The sequence below is a fragment of the Benincasa hispida genome, chromosome 10 (genome assembly GCF_009727055.1).
Source record: "Benincasa hispida cultivar B227 chromosome 10, ASM972705v1, whole genome shotgun sequence".
Lineage (NCBI taxonomy): Eukaryota > Viridiplantae > Streptophyta > Magnoliopsida > Cucurbitales > Cucurbitaceae > Benincasa > Benincasa hispida.
The window spans coordinates 50,556,595-50,577,019 of record NC_052358.1 but is presented as its reverse complement, the minus strand read 5'-3'; the positions used below and the strand labels follow the sequence as shown (position 1 = coordinate 50,577,019).

At 33.3% G+C, this 20,425-nt stretch overlaps 1 protein-coding gene and 1 long non-coding RNA gene across 2 annotated transcripts; one reads left to right on the top strand and one right to left on the bottom strand.

The window, feature by feature from the left end:
* The first annotated feature begins 379 nt into the window (after positions 1–379).
* Positions 380–5,989, top strand: LOC120088043. Its single transcript, XR_005484804.1, has 2 exons — positions 380–1,112; positions 1,776–5,989. It is a non-coding gene; the product is annotated as an uncharacterized LOC120088043 (long non-coding RNA).
* Positions 5,871–12,204, bottom strand: LOC120088042 (glucan endo-1,3-beta-D-glucosidase-like). Its single transcript, XM_039045064.1, has 5 exons — positions 12,047–12,204; positions 11,305–11,969; positions 7,052–7,378; positions 6,583–6,871; positions 5,871–6,057 (listed from the first exon to the last, which is right to left on the bottom strand). Exons 1-5 carry the CDS (start codon positions 12,105–12,107, stop codon positions 6,020–6,022), a joined length of 1,380 nt encoding a protein of 459 aa, XP_038900992.1. The 5' UTR covers positions 12,108–12,204; the 3' UTR covers positions 5,871–6,019.
* Between the last annotated feature and the right edge of the window lie 8,221 nt (positions 12,205–20,425).

Here is a 20,425-nt window from a genome sequence, read left to right as displayed (position 1 = left end):
TATTTTATTTGTTTAAAAGTCTATTGTTCAACTAAGATCTTCCATTCTTTAAATTTTCCAAGAGTTTGGTCTTTAGTTTTAAGAAAAAAAAAAAAAAAACTCAACATTTTCTTGAGGAAATCATCAATAAAGCTCAAGAAATACCTAAAATTGCTTAGGGATGGTATTTGAGATGGTCCCCAAAGATCGAATTGTATATAATCAAGAATAACTTTGGTGTTATGATCTCCACTTTGAAAGCTTTGTCTGGTGTACTTTTCCACTGCACAGTGTTCACAGAAGCTAAGGTTCTCTGCCACTACAGCTGGCAATATCCCCTATTTAGTCAAAGTCGTAAGGCCTTTACTATTGATATGGGAGAGACATTTAAGCCACAAGTTTCCTTTTGTCAATTACTATTTGTAGCCACAAAAGTAAAAGTTGTCATCTGGACATCTTTAATCAAATAGCGACCAATTATTTTCTCTCTAACAAGGACTATTTTAGAGTCCTTTGTTACTTCAAACCTTCCTCCACCACCAGAATATTCACATCTAATAGCATCCAACATACCCAATGAAATGAGATTCAATTCAAGTGTAGGCACATGTCGCACATTTCTTAGATGTGTTATGGATCCATCAATAATTTTGAGAGAAATAGATCCAATGGCAACAATTTTGTAGACATTGTCATTACCCATAAGCACTTCTCCTCCACCCCAAGGTCTATAGGTTGTAAACCATTTTGTACAGCCAGAGTCCAGAATCCAATTTTGTGTTTCTTGGGAAGCTAAGGTTGATGTGCTTTGTTTGGATGTTGTTAAGGCCACAAAAGAAGTATAAGGGCTCTATTCTACCACTGATGCCTTGGCCTTTACCTCTTCAGCCTATACTCCTTTCTTACTTTTCTGATTTAAATTTTTCTTCAAGAAAAAAATAGTCTTCTATCAAGTGTCCTTTCTTATGACAAAAATTACATTTGAGTTTGCTTTTATCTTTCTAATTTTTACTATCTTTCTCTTAATTCTTGTTCTTTCGTTTTCATACAGACCTTCACCATTATTCTGGTCTTTCTTCTGAGCAAGAATCTCAAGCTCTTTGATTTTGATGGTTGAAATAACACTATTAATGGTTAGTTCTTCTTTCCCATACTTAAGAGCAACCTTTACCTCTCTATATATTTCTCGTAATGAGTTCAAGAGAATAAAGGACTCATTTTCTTCACCAACCTTGTCACCCAAAGTTTTGAATTTTCAGACAATCTCTTGAATTCACTCAAATTATCAGTGAATGATTTGTTTGCATCCATTCAACATGTGAAGAATTTTTTTTTCTTAAGTATGCTCTACTGGGAAGATCTCTTACAAGATATAGCTCATCTAATTTAGTCTACACCATAGGTTGTTTCTTGATCAACTTCTCTTAGCACATTGTCTGTCAGATTTAGAACTATTGTTTCAAATGCTTTGCTCTCCATTATTTCTTTTTCTTCACAGAGATAGTGGTTGGGAGTTTTGTTGGATGTCAAGGCCTTTAAGGCCTTTTGCTGTACAATAACACCTTTACCTTTACCTTCCACAAAGGAAAGTCATTTTTTTCCATCAAATTTCTCTAAATCATATCGTGCAACTGTCATTTTCTTTGATGAGTGAATTAAGAATTTTGGACTTGAACTCTTCTTGAATACTTCAGGGCTCTAATACCAATTTGTTAAAGTTTACACGTGGTTTAAGAACAAAGACACTTGGCTTTCCATATTTTTACTTATTCTTACTCTCAATTTTCATGTAATAGGGAAACAAATACATCATTCAAGAAAGGGAGTCTAAAAAACAAAACTATGGAAAGAGTTACCAAGAGAAGGACGAAAAGGTATTCATCATGTTGAATGTTTTAGAAACTGAAGAATCAAAACGAGGTAGAAGATAGAGGAGAAATACACAAAGACTTAAGTGGTTCGGTCAAGGTAAGACCTACATCCACTGTGCAATCAGGAGCCAAACTTTGTTAATCAGAGAAGAAAATTATAGTATAATCAGATAAGTTTTCTTGACCCAACTCTCTTAGCCTTAAAACTTTTATAGAGATAAATATACAGCTCTTTACAACTGAAATACCATATTTTAGTTTAACAGAGAGTTTTGTTTTAATAACTCTTCAAAATCAATACCCAAACACCCTCAAAAGCATTTAAGAATAGTGGCCCAACAAATAAAATAATATAGTACTATATGACGTATCAAATTGTGAGTGGAAAGAGTACGTGCATATGGGTGGTAATGGTTCGTCTGTAAATTTATGGGGAAGAAGGTAGGCAAAGTGAATAAAAACTAAGAAGCATATGAACTACATCCAAACTCTAAGGACCAAAGATATGTTTTTCTCTATATTTAATAAAATGGGGATACATAGAAATCTTTGTGTGGAAGTTCGAGTCTATTTGATAGAAGGAAATGAGTTTCAACTCCATGTATTTGACAAAGTTTATATATATAGTGTATATATACTATGTATACTGAAAAAATCAAACCTCTAACCTCAACACCTCTGATCACCCTTGCCAAATCTGCTATTTGGATAATCCTCCATCACCTGTTTCTTCTTGATTTTTCTTTCATCTTGAGGTTTTGAATTACATGGTTTCTGGAATTTCAATCTGTCTTAGGTTAACTAAAATTTAATTTTTAGGGCAGTTTTTTCTGCATCCTTCTACTAATTTACCTTCATTGGAGTACTCAAATCCTATGAGAAAGAATGAGAAGGGAGTAGAAACAACAAGAGAGAAGAGGGAGAGACACAAATACCTACAAATAAACTTTAATTTAATAAAATTAGGTGCCAAAAGAGTATAATTGATCAAATTGACGTGATTATAATCACCCTATAGTTTAGAGGTGGTTTTTAAAAAAAAAAAGTTTTCATTTAAAAGGTAATGGAGTGTAAAAATATATCAATTAGAAAACGGGTGAATATTTAAAAATTGACATGATAGCTGAGTTTTTATTTAATTTTTTTAGTATAAAAAATTGATTCTATATCAGATTCGAAATATTGATGTCGATAGAAATATCAAGGTCTCGATTTGGTGAAAATATCAATATCGATGAAAATTTTGGGAAACTTTATGGAAATTAATGAGAATTGTTGGAAATTGTTATGATTAGTTACTGAAACTTTGATTGTGGCTAAATTATACTATAATTGATCATTTTTAATCATCATTTCTATAAAATAAGATAGCTTTTAGATGCATATTGTAAAGTATATATATAAATGTTGATGCGGGAGTATAAATTTAAAAAGAAAATGAAAAAATAATTACAAAATTTAAGGACATGAAATATTTTCATACAAAATAATATTAGATTGTTTATTATAAAATGAAATGTACACAAAAATAAAAAGTCACAACGTTAAACTTGCATGACATGACATAACATTATAAAGATGTAAAAACCATAACATTAAACATAAAAGAGATACAAAAAACATAAGATTAAATATAACACAACAATGGAAAAAGAAAAAGATAACTCTACAAGTAGATAGAGTTTAAGAGAAAACAAGATAAATACAAGAAAACTCACATCAATTCAAGTTTGAGGTGAAATGATGTAAAACTTTAATGAAAAGAATGTTGGAATTTATGCCCTAAATCTTGTAGTCTGTAAATTATAAACAAATTATTGAATAAATAGAATATTATTTATTTTGAAATAAATAAGGTGTTCTTTATTATTTGCATAACTCAAATCCAATAAACTAAAACTAAGATCCAAGGTTGTTTATTGTAACTTGAACAGTATGTGGTTGACAAATAAGTAGATTATGTTGAAGTAATAACCTAAAAAGTCTATAATATATGGATAAGATTGGGTGTCTTATTCTGGTAAACACTATGAATATAACCTGCTTTGTAACTGTTACAAATATTATAAGTGTTACAAACGATTTGATCAAAATCGTTCATGTGGAGACATGTGAGTAGGGCTATCCTATACAATGAGTTTGTATAAGGCCGGATCACAAAATATATAATCTCTCTTTGTAACACCATTAATTGAAGAGATTAATATTTTAAACGATAATCATGTAACTCGATCTCAATCTGAGTGAGTTATGAACTCCTGCTTATGAGGATAGTTCTTTGATTTGTATGGGTAAGAGTGACCTTAGTTGTCGACTCAATAGGCCTACCATTTTAGGAACGATCAGAGTTAGGAGTTGGAAACATAACTTCACAAGATAGAATTAACTCCTTCCTACCTTTAGGTAAGTAAATGATTTATTCCCTTAAGTGGTAACTCCGGGACTTGAACAATGAGACACCATTCTTTCACTGGCCCAAGAAAAATTTGATTTATGGTATGATCATAAATAGATTGTTCATTAAAAGACCAGTAGTACGCAAGGAGCAAGAGGTAATTACATGGGCAAAATGATAATTACAAACTCATATTTATTTTATTAGAGAATAATTCTCTGTAAAAGATGATTCTCTTCCCAACCACACTAGGATCCCACAATCCTCCTTTATTCTAAGAGGGTAGCAAAGAAGACCTTTGGTCATGTTCCTGTTGTGAACATGTTGTGTTTTATTTAGAAAACTAAGAGAAGATCTTTGATGTTTTGATCTATAGAGGTAGTTAACTTTCTTCCCTATCTTATAGAGAAGCATGCTTAACACTGGACTCGTATGTTTGTGCTATATAATAATTCCTACAACAAAATTGGGACAAAATCGATCACATGCTTCTACAGGAATTTGATTCCTTCAAAGAAAAGTTTGAGTGAAGTAAAAAATAAATACGTGGTTTCTTAGGTAATAAAAAATTTTTTAGGGTAAAATAGAAAAACTTTCATTGAACTAGCATAGTTAAAAGAAAAAAAAAAAAACAAACAAACAAACAATATTTTGGTGGAAAGATCGAAATTTCGATAAAAATTTTGAAAATTCAAGAAATTAAAAAACATGAAATTCTCTCTGACCCGAATTTCGATATTTTGACCGAAATTTTCTACTATGGTTCTATGGTCTATATCGTACATCGAATAAGCTTTACTTTTAGGCCCTGCTCAATTTTTATTGATATTCCTGTGTTTTTGAAAGATTTTTACTTCTTTTTTACAAACAACTAAATAGATAAATTTAGCAACAATAAAAAAAATGAACAAAAGGTAAAAGTTCAAAATTCAATTTGAAACATCAAGTCAAAATTAGGTGATAGGAACCTCCTTTTAAGGCATCAAATTATTTTTTATATTTTATTTAATAATTTTGATGTAATTTAAGTATTTTTCAATTTTATTCTTTGTATCACATTTTAAGTAGTATTTTTGTAATTTTATTATAAATCATGATGTAACATTAGAGTTTTCTCGGGAGGCTCTTTTAGGTTGTTTGGAGAAGTTTTACGATAAATTGAATTTTGTCCTTAGTGCTTTCTCTTTTAAGTTTAGCTAGAGAGCTTCTTGAATTTTACAATTCATATATGTTGAGTTGTATGCGAAAGATATTCAAATGGGATTGACCATCCTATATTGTAGAGTATTCAAATCTTGTGCCAAAAACCTTGTTTTTTGTCTCAAAATATTTGATTTTAAGGTAACCCATGTCTAACCCAATTCTTAGTGTTGAAATCGAGTTGATTTAGGGATTTTAGTATCAAGAATCAAGGATTCTCATTCCAAAAGAGTTTCTAATTCCAATTTGCTAGAATTTTTATATCATTAGGGTATGGATTGATTTTTTTCCAAAGGGAAAAAAATACAAATATTGTTATTCTAAATGAATTTATGAAGGAAGGCACTTATCAAGAATGTCCCCCCCCCCCCCATCGGCCCACAATTTTGATGTTGACAAAATTTTGGACCTAGGGAAAAGTTCAATGGACAATAGCAAATTGTAGGCCAGTTAGATTATTGCTTCATTTGTTTGTTTTCAAATATCATAAAATACCTAAGCATTGGAGAAACTATTTTTTCCTTTTTTTTTTTTTTCTTAATCTGAACTCAAAGGCAAAATATGATCTCCCTCCTTAGGTACTTCCTCCTGGGTACGTGCAAGCATTATAACCTGAAAATCCACAGAAAACGTAAACACTTCAATAAAAGCAATAACATATAATATGTAGTTTCAAACTATTGAAAACTGAGAATCGTTGAGTTTTGACAATATATTAAAAGTACAGTTATCTCACATCTGAAAAATTCATAGAAGTAATAGGCTACACGCACCATAAAAAGAGTCTATATTTTTTTGTTTCTAATCATTTCGATTTGAAGCATTTTAAACTTTGTATACTAATTCAATCGTAATTGTGATATAACTTTTTAGAGTGCTCTTGTAACAATTTTCTACCTAGTAGATTTTTGTCTGGTCTACATTTTTTCTCCGTTTTGGAGTTATTCCACATTAATTCCTATATTTCTTGTTTTATTGCTTTCTTTTAGTTTCTCTATTGTTTTTCTGTTTATTCCCCCGTAGTAGTGGGAGGAAACCCCATAAGAAATACTATGCTCCTTTGATAATGGCCCCTCTCTCTCCCTTTCCCCGTTGCTTGTTTGTTGAATGGAAGAGATATAAGAAAAGAAAGCTTACTAGGATTTGTGGATGTTAGTATTGCTGTCTGTGAGAAATCACAGTTCCATGGATTCTTGCCAAGTGATTGATAGTAGAGATTCATAGCATAAGCAGCATGTGAATGTACAGTATTTGGCTCAAAACAGGCACCCCCTGGTTGGATTGGCCCGCAATCAATACCGTGCCCACAAGCGTAGTCGAGATTTGACTGAAGTTGATCATCAGGAATGCCTGCCTTTGGCAGGCACCAAGCAGGTGCAGTCGGTTCCGGCGATGGGGTGGCTGGTGTTGTTGGAGTTGTTGGAGTCTGGAACATAAAAGGGTTAGCTTCTAGGGTGTAAGATTAAGATGATTGGATTTGATTTACTTTCCTGGTTAAGTACATCAAAGTAAAGTTGTTGAAAACCATACAACTTGATGCAAGAAGCTTGTTTTATCAAACACATTTCAATGATTCAATCATTGACTACAGTATGAAGATTCTAACCTGGCTGTTCTTTGAGAGTCCGACATCATATGTCATGGTTAGATCGGGACGAAACAGCCCAAACGATCGTTCGGAGGTGGGACCAGGTTTCAAGTTTTCATCATAGAGAGCGAAGATATATGTATCCACTGATTTTCCAGGCATCAATGGAGTACCCACCATTGATCTAAGATGTGCAATCAAATTGCCGTTGTAAGCTCTTGCATTTTCCACACTTGGTCCAACTTCATTGCTATCCCCGCGATACGCCCACCCCGTCTCAGCCACCATGATCTCAACGTCCTTGAAATCACCAAGAGCATTCAAGGCAGACCTTACTGCATCAAGCTGTTGAAATCATTATGGGTCAGGGACCAAATAATAATAGCTCCCAATAATGAAGGTAGTAGTTCAAATTATTAAAATCTGTTGCAAGACATCATGAATACAAGTTTTAAACAGACACGGTAGTTGAAGACCGCAAAAAGAAATGCCACTAAATTCAGAATGTGCTGGTTTTTGGCTGTGCTGATGGGGACACCAACACTACCCTCCAGTAAGAGAGCCATCATATTCTGTGGTCCCTGGATAATCACAAGTATTTTCCATAATCACCCAGACCAAAGCCAAGATATCTGAAGTAATTAAGGAGTCATTTGGGGCTCAACTTGTTTTGGGTAGAGTGTGCTATTATAGTCCACTCAGTGTTTGGGTCTTTCATTCTAATAGTTGAAGTTTCCAATTATTATAACTCATAAATAGCTACAACAAAATTATTTGAAAATCCTCGTTATCTATAGTGTTTATTATTTTGTAACTATCCTCTCTCCTCATCTGTAATCCAAATTACAATAGTTTGCATCCAAAATACAGACCATTATAATTCAGACTAAAAAAGTCTACATTACAAACACAAACTATTACAATTCATAAACTATAATAACCAACTCAGTGTCCCAAAGAGTTTCTACTGAGATGTTGGATTTCTTTGATCCTTGAAAAGAAAAGGAAGAAAAATTGCAGGCCAATAATATGTAAGCATTCCTTCATCTACTATAATAATTGATATATTTGGAAGCACTTACCGACATTAAATGCCATTGACCAGCTGTAACCGAGCATAAAATAGGTCACATCACACAGAAAAAGCAAGCTAATTTGCTAGGATTCTAAAGGTGAATAATCTCCCAACCCCCATTACTTTTTTCTTAAAACTCTTTTTGGCCTTTTGGGTTAAAAATACAACAGAATATTAGGCAAGCGAGTGATCTTCATACATTTGATTTCTTTCTGGCAATATCACAAACACCTTGCAAGCAGATACAGTCTAAACTTTAAAACACATTGTTATGTTTTAAGCAAATTTAGGCAAAGTTCTCACAAGCAAGCAGCAAATCTAAATAGACCACAAGAACTATACATAGCAACAAGATCTTTAAAAAGTATTATTGTGACCTTCCACCTATTAAATTCCAGATCTAGCTGCTAGGAAGAAAATAACCCAAATTAATAAAGATTCTTAACGTCTTCCAAAATACTGACTCTGAAAATGGTAAGATTGAATCAAATATCAAAGTGCTGCTGATTTCGATGTAAATGGAAAGCTTTATTTAACCTCAATTGAATTAAATAAGAGCATCAGCGACAGCAACCCCAAAAAGAGTGACGTTGTGGTTTGGTTTCAACAACCCTACGGAACTGGACAGAGACAAGTTTGGTATATCTTTATAAATAAGTTTGGATTTTACTAGTGTGTATATATATTAACAGCCAAAGATTTTCAAAAGCCAATGTTCAAACATTTTAGCCTTTAAAAGAGATATTTTCTGGATTTCAACCTAAAACAAAGTTGGTCACTATTATAAATCTTCATGAGAAATTAATAAATTAAAAGAAGAAATTTCTAATATTAAAAATATAAAATTCACAAATTATGATTTACCATTCTAAAACTCAAAACTCTTGGAACCAAAATTTTTGGGAATTTCCATTTCGTAACTTAAAAACATTTCCAACAAATTTTCATTTTATCTAAAAAAAAAAAAACTCGTTTATTCTTTAAATTTATTATGAAATTACTACAGAGATAAAAAGTAGATCCTAGTAAAATTAATTTTTCAAAAAGTTGGAATTTTTTTAGTTTTGACTCCAACAAAGTGGATTTTTTTTTTCTTTTTGCGAAAGAATAAGAATAATTATTTTTTCCTCATAATTAATTTTTTATAAATCATTAAATAGAACTACCTTATGCACAATTTAATCTTCAATTATTTATAAATTAATATTATATAATATAAAGACAAAGTTCAGGTTTTTTTTCATTTTAGCAATAAATGTGAGAAATGAGGATTTGAATATGCAATTTCAAAATAAAGAATATGTTAATAACCATTAAGCTATACTCATATTTGCAAATGGAGAAAAGTATTGAATCAAATATTTGTTACATTTGCATTGAAAATATTTAAAATGATATTTATTTTGTTAAATGTTGATTGTTTCAACATAAATCTAAATTTCTATCAAAAGTTATAAAAAAAATGAATGTAGAATTTTAAATTACTCTTTATGCAAATTAAAATCTATTTTCGGCATGATTGGAATTGATTTTGCATGAGTTTAAAATAATTATGTGAAAATTTTAACAGATTTAGACATGCTTTTAATAATTCAAAATCAATTTGTTGTGTTTGCAATCAAAGAAATCATGGATAAGAATACAAAGACGACGTGATATATAAACGATGACACGTCAATTTTAAAAAAGTAAAAAGAAAATGAGCACAACATCGATAATTTTATTAAAATATACATTTTTAAACGAGACGAAAATTCAAAGCTAATAAGTTTGTGCATCCATATGTTTTAAAAAAATTAATTTGACGTATTTTTCTCTCAAAATTTATTATTTTTGTCCTATATCATAATGTCTCTATTTAGTATGTTTAACAAACCTCTATCAAATGTTAGACTCATATTGAGTTTAAGCAACTAAGTATCCAAGTGTTCATATTATTCTTGTCTTACTTTAATGTCTAATAAGACATTGTAATGCTAATTTTATGTCTAATAAGTTTATAAACTCTCTCACTAATTCTAGAATTACTAAACACAAAATTAAAATTGCGGCTAGTTAAATATTTACCAATCAGATCAAGATTTAAAAATATAGAAAGTTATCCAGTTTAAGAACCTAATTAGAGATTAAAAAGTTAGATAAAATACTTTTTTTACTATAAATTTTGAGTCTAGTTTTCATTTGGTCTCTAGATTTTAAAATATTACAATTTTATTCCTTAAGTTTTGAGTTGGATTTTGATTTAATCACTAAATTTCAAAATATTATAATTTAATACAAATCAAACTCAAAACTTAAAACTAAAAGTGTAATATTTTGGAACTTAAGAACCAAATAGAAGTTAGACCTAAAATCTAGGAATCAAAAAGCTATTCTTTTCCAATATGATGAATGTTTCGAATTACCCTAGAAATAGATAAAAAAAAATAAAAAAAAGTTTTTTGCTCCCTATTTGATCTCTACCGTTCAAAATATTGCACTTTTAGTCATTAAGTTTTGATTTTAATTTCAATTTAGTTTTAAATTTCAAAATGTTATACTTTTAATCCTTAAACTTTGAATATTGTTTCAATTTGGTCTCTAGATTTCAATATTTATAATTTAACCTCGATTTTTCATTAAAGTGACTCTCAATTTTGATATTAGTATTTATTAATTAATTTAAATTAATTTATGAAGTGAAATTTTAAAATTAATTCTACTAGTGATGAAAAAATAATTAACTTTATTAATTATAATTTTTTTTAAATTAATTAACTGACATTAATACTAAAAACCAAAAACTACATATTTAGTGAAAAAAATCGAAATTTTAAGTATAAATGTTAAAATTAAAATAAATGGATAAAATTATAACGTTTTAAAATTTAAAGATTAAATTCAAATCAAACTCATCTTTAAATTCAAATCAAACTCAGGAATCAAAGTGCTGTATTTTTAAAACCAAATAGAAAGTAAAAACAAAACATGGGAACAAAAATATATTTTTTTTCTCCAGAATTTAAAGGTAACAATTATTGACACGTGGCAGAATTTAAGTGTATTGCCGTTTGACTAAACTTAACGTATACGTCGTCGATCTTTAAGGAGTAGGACAAAGTTTAGAATTCCATATTTAAATATATAATTAATTAATTGATTAATAAAAATATGAAATTGAAGAGAAATGAATTGGACTATGGAGTGGGTCACTGACCTGAGCATCGAACATGTTCATATACTTTATTCCACTTCCTGAGTCGACTCGTCCCGAGTTAGGTTGAAACAAGCAAAACGCCAGCGTTTCAGGCCTCGGATCACTCTGGTACGCGAAAAACGGGTAAGGATTTATGGCAAATGGCGATTTCTTCTCCTTCAGAAATTCCACCACCGCCTTCATCGTCTGTTCAAACACCGGATTAAACCTCCCTGACGACGGCGGATCCGACTGACTCAACACCGCCATCGAATGCACCGTCGACACCTTCACCTTCCCGCCGAGATTCGCCGAATTCAGCGCATTCTGCACATTCTGCATCGCCGGAACTAACTGCGAAATCAAATTCTGATCCATCGACGACATAACCTCATTTCCGACGGTAACGAGCACGATATTACTCGCCGGATAGTAAGGATTAACATTGGTGTTGATCCACTGCGCAGCGGAATTCGGATTGGAAGCCAAGGCAGGAATGTCACCGTTAGCTACGCCAATTACGATTCCAATTCCGGTGTTGGCTAGGGCTTTGATTATGAGTGGATCGGCGCCGTAGAGACGGATTTTGGCGATGGAAGTTGAGCGAAGGAGATTGGCGGTGGAGGACGGTGGTGGAAGATTGTCGGCGACTTGGCCATAGTTGACGCCGATGAAGGATTGAGAATCTGCAAAGAAAGAGAAAGGTGTAAAGAAAGTGGAAAAGTGAAAAAGGAGAATAAGAAAGGGAGGAGGAGAAAGAGACCGGCGAGGTAAACGGCGGCGAAGAGAAAGAAAGAGAGGAAAGGGAGTAAAAAGGAAGCCATAATTGAAAAGAATGGCAGAGAGAGAAGTCTCTGTATTTCTTCTCCCAGCCTCTGTTTCTGTGTGTGGCTCTGTGTGTTGTTTTTGTTTTTGTTTTTGAGAGATGGGGAAGGTGGGGCCCTGGGTGGCTGTTGGAAGAGAGGGGTAAAATTGGAAGATTGCCTGAAAAGAACACTCCCTTTTCAATTGGGAGGCCCACTCAAGTTATTACATCATGTACCAATTAAAAAAAAACATACAAAACATAGCAAAGTATGGTATAGTTGCAAAAATGTAAGATGTCGAATATTTGTAGATTCTCGAACATCTTAAAATATCCATATCTGGAGAGTTTTAGATATTCTCTTGAAACATGAATTTTCTGAACTACCGCATTGAAGGCATCATCTTCTTACTTTTTTTTAACCTTCTTTTTTCTTATATACACATAAATATCACTTTTTTATATTTTCATTTTGTAACTAAAATAAGGTTAAATTATACCAAATAATTGAAAATTTTGTATGGATGTCCCAATTTTTGAGGTTCAAAATGTCAAATAACCCATTTTTAAAAAATAATGCCAATTGACCATATGCTGACATTATCGTCATACCAAATTACGTAAATTGCCCTTACTTCTTCGTCTTCTTACCTTTTTACTAAGAAACCACCAAAACTAAAAACTCTTCATTCAAATTTTCCAAGGGCAACGGCTTCGTATTGCTCATCAACTAAAAAACTCTTTATAATCCATCATTTCGGCTTGCAAACGATTCTACTGTCGCCGAAAAATCGAATCTGATCAGTAAATCTTTCAATCTGTGCCTAAAAATGTCTTACACTGATAGGTAATGGGGCTCTGTAGGTCGTTCTGGGTTTAGAAATACATTGATATGTTTTTTTTTTTTTTCGATGTGTTCTGTGGTTGAAGACGAGTAGAAAGAGTTTGTGAGCGAGATAAGTTAGAGTGAAATCGGTAGAGCGATATTAAAGAGAGCCACGCCAAAAAGGGTGGGTCGTTCTAGAGTTTAGAAATACTGTGAACCTATAGTTTTTTTGGTTTATTTTTCTGGTTTTCGATGTGTTATGTGGTTGAAGACGAGTAAAAAGAGAGAATATGAGCGAGATAAGTGAGAGTTACTAGAGAGAGCGACACTAGAGAGAACGATACCAGTAAGAGCGAATCCAGCGAGAGCGAGTCTAGCGAGAGCGAGTCTAGCGAGAGTGAGTCTAGCAAGAGCGAATCTAGCGAGAGCGAATCCAGTGAGATTTAAACAGAATATTGTTTTACAATTTTTTTTTCTGAAGGAGTTTACTGATTGAATCTTTATTTCATACAGAAGTGATTTAAGATGGCAACACGTTTCAAAATGCCCAAAGCCGACCGATTTCCCGGTCAAGTAACGAGCTTGGCCCACATTGCTAATACAAACAAGATTATGAAGGAAAAGCTTACGCCAAGGTAGTTAGACATGTTCAAGAGAACAGTTTTTGGGCGATTTGTAGTCGTTGACATGGTGTTTAACAACCCAATTATCCATCACATGTTGATGAGAGAAGTGAAGAGGATGAGAACAGACTCAATATCATTCTCTGTTTGTGGAAAGGTTGTCACTTTTTCGAAGGATGACTTTTTGTTGATGACTGGTTTGTGGCAATCCCCAACACGAGTTAATCAGAACCAGCAGTCCTCGTATGAACTTGCTATCAAGTATTTTGGTAATCGAGTGACGAAGAACACCTTACATCTCCGTCAACTTGAAGAAAAATACAAGGAGTTGGAGTTTGAAAATGATGATGATGCTGTGAAGATCACAATAGTCTACTATACTGAGGTCACAATGATGGGGAAAAATAAAAAGAAAAATGCAGTGGACCTCAAACATTTTAAGGACGTTCAAAACTTAGGGTACTACAACAGTCTTGATTGGGGTACCATTATTTGGGAGAGGACATTGGATGCCCTAAAGACTGCGTTGAATGATAAGAGCAGTCTATACAAAACGAGGGTAAAAGGAAATAAAAATTACGTTGTGAAGTACTCTTTACGTGGATTTCCACAAGCGTTCCAGGTAAATTTGCTTAACATAATAATCGTGTTGTTTGATTTAATATTACTATTGTTCTTAATATATTTTAAATTTTATTTAGGTATGGACGTATGAGATCCTAGCTTCATCAATAGCTGGGAACATTGCGGAGCGAAGAAGCAAGGTGGCTTTGCCCCGCATATTACGATGGTCATGCTTTCACTCAGTGTCTTTCAAAATACTCGAGAAAGAGATATTCAAGTCTAATAATGTATATTTACTCTATGCATAATATGTTTATATCTAGTTGTTAAATTGACACTAACCAATTTACTGGGTTGTTAATGCAGATAAAGGTTAAAGAGGGTACTGTCATGTCAGATGCTGAGATAGAGTTTCGGGATACCCCAGTGGACAAACGACCTATATTTGATCTAGGGTGCGGATGATGATAGTTCTGAAAGTGGCAATAGGTCGACTAGTAATGGGGGTAGTCCTGAAAGTGAAAGTGACGATGATGAACATCGTAGAGATGACAATGATGAAGTTGTCAGGGTGGAGGAAGGGGATGAACCTGAGCATTCTGAGCACGAGGATGTTGAATATGGAAAAGTGGAAGGAGGGACATACACACCTAGTGATGATATGTTCCATGATGTGATGGGGGATGTATGCGATGAAGACGAGTTGAACCAACTTGTTGTCTATCTTACGGACTCCCGTAGAGAGCGACCTATGGATGAGGAGTGTCTTGAGTGTCCAGCCCGCTGCAGGGAGGGAGCCAATCTCGACGATTCTATTTATTCGTACCTAGGACCATTGATAGCTCACTATCGAGGTTGGATGATCGTATATCAGGTTTAGATTGGCGTAACGACATGTGCATGCACAAGTTCACCATCTTACCAATTGGTGTAACGGTAAATTTTGATATTTCATTTCTTAATTTCTCATTATATTTCGTTACTTAACTTCTCATTTTATTTGACAAAGTCACCTTAATGCTCGAGGCGGGGTATTTAAACAAATAAAGAATAAGACACTTCTAGAGGTTGCCCTAGCATGGGAAGATGAAGACACGTATAAGGTCTACGTCATCGATAAATTTGATGTCAAATGGGCAGATGTGGATTTCGTTTATACGGCAATGAATATCAGCGACCACTAGATGGTCCTTGCAATGGACATTAACCTGTCTCTTATACACATCTAGATGTGTATAAGAGACAGCTAGATGGTCCTTGCAATGGACATTAACGGAGGCCACATATTCGTATTCGATTCACTTCTGTCATACACACCAATAACAAAGCTGGTGAATTGGCTAGAGCCATTGACGGTCACAGTACCATCCCTACTTCACTACTATGACGTGGATCGTTCAAAGCCAGACCTATCCACAGCCGGTTGGAAAATCTCGCGACCTATGAACGTCGACATATAACACGGGTCGCTTGATTGTGGCATCTTTGCAATAAAATTACTAAAACACCTGGTGACTGGTGCTGATCCGTCTATAATCACTCAGGAAAAGATAAGTGAATATATGATGCAGTTAGCGTGTCAACTATGAGCAAACACTTCATATTTTTTATGTGTATAGAACATGTATTTTTTATTGTATTTTTTATGTATGTAAAAAAATTTATTTTTATATATAATGGAGCTACTACTCTTTTCATTGTATAATTGAACATATATTTTTTATGTAAGTTCAAAGTTCAAAGTTCAATATCATAATTTTATCAGAACATGTATAATTAAGCTACTGCTCTTTTCATTGTATCAATGGTATGTAGAACATTATATGGTTCAAGGTTCAAAGTTCAAACATTGAGAAAGCGAGATTTTGAGAGAGGGCGAGATTGAGAGAGCGAGATTTTGAGAGAGAGCAAGATTTTGAAAGAGAGAGTTTGAGAGAAAGCGAGATTTTGAGAGAGAGCAAGATTGAGAGAGCGAGATTAAGAGAGCATGAAGTTATTATTTTTTGTTACAAGTATGAAGATTGAGAGAGTATGAAGTTATTGTTTTTTGTTATAAGTATGAAGATTGAGAGAGTATGAAGATTGAGAGAGTATGAAGATGGAGAAAGTATGAAGATTAAAAGAGTATGAAGATTGCTATTATAGAAATACTCCAGCTTGTTATTGTTTTTTGTTTACAAGATGAAAGTATGAAGTATGAAGTGTTACAAGTATGAAATATGAAAAAGTATAAAGTATGTTACAAGTATGAAAAAGTATGAAGTATGTTACGAGTATGTTACAAGTATGACGCATGAAAAACTGATCAATGATAGTTATAACAAATGAAATGTTACAAGTTAGTTACAAACTAAACTAGATGAGGGGTGTTTGTGTCACAGTCTCTGGCATTTTCAGCACGTCGCACGGTTGTAAGCGGTTCGGTATAATTTTGGCGATTATGCCCATAATTCCCACACCGACCACATTTCATTTGTCTGCGAAATTCTCCTCTGGATGGTATTCTTCTCACTCTTCGTCACCCGGCCTGTGGCACAAACTTCGGAGGAAGGATAATCTTTTCTACATATCCAGGAGGTCTTTTCCATTCAGATATGTGACCAAGTGGATTTATAGGCGCCGCTTACACAGTTATTAAAGAGTCTACTGTATAAAATCGACTACAAAGACTATGGATGGGTATATTTCGTTCCTTGGCAGCAACAATTTCATGCGAACACGGGATACCAAGTGAGTCAAATTCCTTATATGTGCATTCCTTCGTGTGAAGATTGACAATACTGTCCAATTGATTATCTCGCACATGTACCCGATAACAATCAATAGGCTCCACCCGATATCGTCTGCCCTTATTGGCCTCACTTGCCAATTGGGTTTCACAGTAGTCAGAGTACAATGTCGCTCGAGATGTCTAGTAGTTCCTCCGTTCGTAGAACCATGATTGGAGCATTCCTCTAACATGTTCAATCAAGCATACTATGGGAAATAATTGATACTCTTTAGTTAACGAATTGAAACACTATGCACTGTTAGATGTCATGTTATCATATCTTCATTCTATTTGGTAAACTCGTGCCCACCTTTAAAGATTAATGTCTTCCAAATATTTCGTGACAGCACCGTCTCGAAAACTACGGAGTTCGTCCCATTTTGTCTGGAACTCTGTCATGCGAAATGCCCTTGTTGCATCTCTAAATATCCCAACAACCGTGTCATCCTTAAAGTTTGTAACTAGATTTTGTTCTATATGTCATGTGCACAATCTATGAAATTTCGTGGGAAAAAATACACGAATAGCATTGCCGATAGATACCATCCGATCAGACACAAACACCAGATTATCGGGTTCTCCGATATTGCATTTCAAGTTTGACATAAACCATTTCCATGATCGATTAGTTTCATTGTCCACTATTGCATACGCTAGTAGGTATAATTGATTGTTCCCGTCCATAGAAACCGCAACCAACATGGTGCCTTTGTATTTTCCTTTCAAGTGCGATCCATCAACAACAATACAAGGCCGACAGCTTGCGAAACCTCTAATACAAGGCCCTAATTCTATAAACATATACTTGAAATGCACCTCATCTTTAAGTTCGATCTCAAAGACTGTACCCGGATTGTCTATTTTTAACGCTTCTCCATAAACATGTAGTATGGAGTATGAGTATTCTGAAGTACCTCTAGTGAGATCATACGCGGCTTCCCTTGCACACCACGCTTTATCATAACTTATGTTCACGCCATAATCTCTCCTCATATCCTCAACGATATGACAAGGTTTAAAAATATGTCATATTCTCGTGAACTTATCTTTAATGAGTTGACCAACAACCGTAGCAGTTGCTTGTCTATGGTCATGATTCAGAATTCCAATGGAACATGTGTGCGAACTGCAGTACTTTGTGATCTTGAATATATCAAACCCTTCCATTTTGACTGCACGAAGGCTCCATTTACATGTTCCCCAATACATTTGACAGTGAACAAAGATTTGGTTGATTTTCTGACCTTAAATTCAAAATTTTTGTTGATAGACAGAATAGATAATCTCATTTTCAAGTCTTTTTTGCTAAAAAATAGTTGACCAATTTTAACGTCCTCTGTCCCAGATGAAGAGGTGTCAGGCATAATCAACTTTATCCTATGACTTGAAGACACAGATGGTGGAACCACTGAAGCTGCTGTAAAACGACGCACATCTCCATGATCACGATCCATTTCATTCAATCCTGTTGGTTGCTCATTCACATCCACTGCAGGATCACAATCCATATAATCGAATGTTGATGGTACAGTGTTGGTAGATAATGGAATATCATCCTCTTCTCGACGAAACTGATATGATTCCTCATATTGTCTATCTACAGCCATATCATCATAACTCACATTTCCAAACCCCATTCCAATATTTTCATCCTGATTAGATTTCAATGTTACAGTTATCTGAAGTCTACTAAGCTCTTCTCGCAAAAGAAGGAAGCAAACATCATCATCATTCCTTATGCATTGTGGAAGGGCTTCAAATTCAAGCTTATATTTAACTTTCAGGATAAGATCAAACTCTGAAAAACTGACATTTATAACCCTATAAATGCGATATTTAAGTTCTTCATACTTCAATGTATGAGGCACAATGATTTCTGTCAACTGTCCCCCAATATACGAACTTTCATTCTCATCCTAATCACCTCCATATCAAATAAGTAGACACTTTTTTGTCATCCTACAAAGCAAGAGAACATTTGTCATTAAGTTGTACAAGCAATTGAAATGTACTCTCGCTCTCAATCTCGCTTGCTCTCTTTATTAATCTTGCTCTCTCAATCTCGCTTACTCTCGCTCTCAATCTCTCTAACTCTCTTACAAAATCTCGCTCTCTCAATATCGCTCTTTCACAAAATCTCGCTCTCTCAAAATCTCACTCTCTCTCTTACTCTTCATCTTTCTTACTCTCTCCCAATACAAAATTTCGTAATGCTACCTTTCAAGAAATAACACAACAAAAATAATTAAACAGATTCAAAATAATGAAACACCTTTCTGAAAAAACTGTTCCGTTCTGAAAAAGCCTCGTCTTGGAAATCCCCGTTCGAAAAATCTCCGTTTAACAAAACATCGTCGAAAATCAGAGAAGTAATCACCTTTGAAATGGAGTTTAGAGTATAAAGAAATCACTATTGTATTGTGTTTAGGTATTATTGATTTGATTTGAGGCTTCTGTCATGAAAATTGTCAAATCATTCGTACACTGACGAGCAATCACATCAAACCAGGAATTTCAAGCAAGAGCGAGAGCATTTAATTAGACGAGAGCAAGATTTACCTCGTGTGGCTGGTGTAAGGGCAATTTACGTAATTTTGTATGGCGATGATGTCAACAAAGGGTCATTTGACATTTTGGACCCAAAAATTGGGTCATCCGTATAAATTTCTCCCAAATAATTCTAGATTTTGTAATTTATGTCAAAAATACCTTTGAACTTTCAAAAGTTTGAAAAATACCTTTAAACTTCTAAAATGAGTTCGAGAATACTCTTACGGTTAGTTTTGGATGGAAATCATTAATACTTTTTGTTAGAAATACTTATAACTTTCAAAAGTTTTAAAAATACCCTTAAGCTTGAAAAATGTTCAAACATACCCTTACTGTTATATGAACAAAAACATTAATAATTTTTTACTTCTCTATTTTTCATCTTATTTCTCTCACCCATTCTTAAATATCATCTTACTCTCTCTTTTGTTAATTGTTTGACATTTATTTATATAAAATAAGTAAATAAAGAAAATTGCACACTATATATGGACTACAACAAGAAGAAAGAGAATAAAGGAAGTATAAGGGGTTTTAGGACTTAACAAAGTTGTAGGTTAGTAGTAGAGTGTATGTTAATAGCTAAATACATTTTTTTTTTTTTACTATTTATCGTTTTGGAATATTTTATGGGGAGATTTTGATTTTGAAATTTTGTGAAATGTTGTGTGATTTTATGTTTTAACTTAAAATTTTTATTACTAAGAAAATTGGTGTAAATTGAAAAGTTAAGAGAAAAATAAAAGTATCTATATGGGAAAAAAAACTATATGTATGATTTATTTTTAAATTGGTTCTTTTCGAACTTAAGGAAATTTCAAACAAGTTGATCATCATATCAATAGTAGGAGCATTTTTAAACTTTTTTTTTTAAAAAAAATTTGAAATTATTTTTGCAACAAGGTATTAATAGTTTTTGTTTATAAACTAACAGTGAAAGTATTTTTTTTTAACTTTTTTTTTTCTAAGTTAAGGATATTTTTGAAACTTTTGAACCTGCATGG

What these genes read in the sequence shown, in the direction of transcription:
- LOC120088042 (XM_039045064.1), bottom strand. Translation starts at nt 12,107, where the DNA reads ATGGCTTCCTTTTTACTCCCTTTCCTCTCTTTCTTTCTCTTCGCCGCC. An exon ending in TGAACATGTTCGATGCTCAG is followed by an intron (nt 7,379 to 11,304) that starts GTCAGTGACCCA and finishes TGATTTCAACAG; the next exon opens with CTTGATGCAGTAAGGTCTGC. An exon ending in ACTAACATCCACAAATCCTA is followed by an intron (nt 6,058 to 6,582) that starts GTAAGCTTTCTT and finishes GTGGATTTTCAG; the next exon opens with GTTATAATGCTTGCACGTAC.